The sequence below is a fragment of the Montipora capricornis genome, chromosome 10 (genome assembly GCF_036669925.1).
Source record: "Montipora capricornis isolate CH-2021 chromosome 10, ASM3666992v2, whole genome shotgun sequence".
In the NCBI taxonomy this organism is placed as follows: domain Eukaryota; kingdom Metazoa; phylum Cnidaria; class Anthozoa; order Scleractinia; family Acroporidae; genus Montipora; species Montipora capricornis.
Genome location: NC_090892.1, coordinates 42,233,764 through 42,236,263, shown reverse-complemented (window position 1 = coordinate 42,236,263; position 2,500 = coordinate 42,233,764). Strand labels below are relative to the sequence as shown.

At 40.0% G+C, this 2,500-nt stretch overlaps 1 protein-coding gene across 1 annotated transcript in view; it reads right to left on the bottom strand.

Moving 5' to 3' along the window:
• LOC138021783 (C-reactive protein-like) overlaps window positions 1–2,500 on the bottom strand; it is a 17,515-nt gene that overhangs the window by 13,767 nt on the left and 1,248 nt on the right. The window contains exon 2 of the mRNA XM_068868783.1: window positions 335–597. Coding sequence (XP_068724884.1) covers window positions 335–597 — 263 coding nt within the window. The remainder of the gene's footprint in view (window positions 1–334; window positions 598–2,500) is intronic.

The following is a 2,500-nucleotide window of genomic DNA, read 5'->3' as shown; positions in this document are numbered from 1 at the left end:
GAACACAAACCATTAAATTATATCTATAACTTTGCCTAAGGGCGCTTTTAGTAAACATTTGAAAAGAGATAATGGCTACATCTCGCCTATCAAAGACAATCCGCAGATTTCAGTAAAATGCAGGTCCCTGAAATCCGTTAAAGAAACTCTTCTAAGGTCTTCTAATCATGGTTTGTTTGGAAAGAAGTATTAGTTATTAAAATCGCGAGTACTAATTGGGGACTTGTCTCAGCAGTTCTTCTTTTCACCTTTTACGATTTTTGCTCAAAATTACAATTTTTGCAGCTGCGTGCAAAAAATTGGAGAAAGAACAAAAGAAATAAGTAGTTTTCACCTCAGCCCCGTGGTATTCGTACGCTGGGTTCAATTTCAGGTCATTCCTGTGGTCTTCATAAGTTGAATTGTTCAATTCACATTGGTGGCTTTCAGGTTCACCGGACTCCATTTGGAAATTATAACTGACACAATCCGGCTCTAAGTAGCAGAGCATCTGGCAAAAGGCTTCGCTTTTGACATCAGTGACTCGTATAAGGTGATTTATCAGACGTTGTCCACTAAATGCTTTATCGGGATGAAATAGTAATTCACGACATTGGTCTGAAAGGAAATGAACAAGTAAACAACGGCACACACAGGCTTTCTCTTAGGCCGATTTACACGGTACGATTTTTGTCGCATGCGGCAAGCTCACGACAGGCCTACGACATGACTTACGATTGTGTCGTGGGCCTGTCCTAAGGGCCGATTTACACGGTACGACTTTGTCGCATGCGACAACGGCTTACGACAGGCCCACGACATGATTTACAATTGTTGTGTACGTCAGAAAAAATGTCGTAGCATTTTAAAACATGTTTTAAAACGCTGTGACAATCGTAATTCATTTCGTAGGCCTGTAGTGTGCTTGTCGCAAGCGACAAAAATCGTACCGTGTAAATCGGCACTTACGGTGGCTTCAAAGCGACACATTTTTTCGACCCTTTCTTTTTTACTTGCGACTTACTTGCTTCTTAGCTGCTACTTTCTTGCTACTTAGCTGGGTTAGCCCTAACCCTAAGTCGCAAAAAAGTGACAAGTTGCAGCTAAGTCGGAAGAAAGTAGCAAGTAGATTGGAGAAAATGTATGTCCCTTTGAAGCCACGTTTTCGTTTAAGAAATCGTTGCCCACTTTCAGGCTAATAGAAGCTATTCACCATTGTCGAACTTTAGACATTCTTGGATACTCCTAGGTAAGTTAATTATCAATAATCTAGCTTGGAAGTTTTGCAGTTTGAACAAAGTCAACCATTAGGGAAGTGAACCACTTGAAATTAAACAAACAAGAATCGACAAGTTTTTAATAATCTGCAGCCGGTGATGTAGCCTTGGGGTTTTTTTTCTTGAAGCACAACAATCCGTCACTCTTAAGGAGGCTCGAATTAGTTTCTCCTTTTTTCAAACAAATAAACGTATTCTGCTCTTAGATATAGTTAGGGTAATTATATCAAGACGAAATTTGGCCAGGATATTAAGTACCCACAAGAGATTATACCCATCATAGATTTCTCACAACGCGTTTTCCTCCAAAATAACGTTACCATGGCAACGATATAAGGCAGTTCTTTGAGTCTTAAAATCAAGATATATTGTCTTTTTTGAAAAAAATGGGACGGTGAAATCTTCCCATTCAGCGTTACCAGATACTATTAGAAATAATCTCTAAAAAATTTAAAATTCAACCAAATCTGTAGGCAAGTTTTTCAGAAAAATCAGTTTTTTTGAAATATGTCTTTCATTTTTGTTTTCACCTACAGATTTTTTTAAAATCTAAAAGACAAGCATTTTAAATTAATCTAAACTAACATGCAAAAAATGAAAATATTCACCGTCCGGAAGCAGAGATATAAACGAGTAAAGTTGCAAAATCAGGAAAGATGTGGGGGTTACAAGATCAGCATTTACTCATGTGTCACCCGCTAATTCAATTCCGCGCGCGAGTGGAGCTACAGGCCAACACAAACGGAATTAAGTGACCATTAACCTGTTTGTTTAGAATTTTCGTAGTTTTCGTGAATAGGAGATGTCTATTTATATTCCATATATATGGGAATTAGAAGAAAGGTGATTGAAATTAGCGGTATTTGTTTATTTCTGGTGACCCATTTTGAATCATGAGCTGACGCGGGCAGCTTTCAGAATTGCGTGTGTAGCTTACGCGTGCGTGCTCAGCTGAAAACCCTTTGGATTCCTTTGGACGCTTTGAAAACCGCTTTGAAGGGTTTTTAGTTGCGCGCGCGCGTAACCTACACACGTCAAAACTCAATCTCATACCCAGGGTCTACACGACCGCTGGTCAAGGGAACGACGACTCTGGAAACGAGATTGGTCAAAACCAAGAGAAAATGAGGGGACAGAGAAGGAGGCTCCCGGTCCAGCCCTTGGGATATGTCATGTCCACGAAAGTTATTTTTAGACGAGCGGAAGTCTTCCGAGACGTCCGCATGCAGGCCAACCTCGGTCCG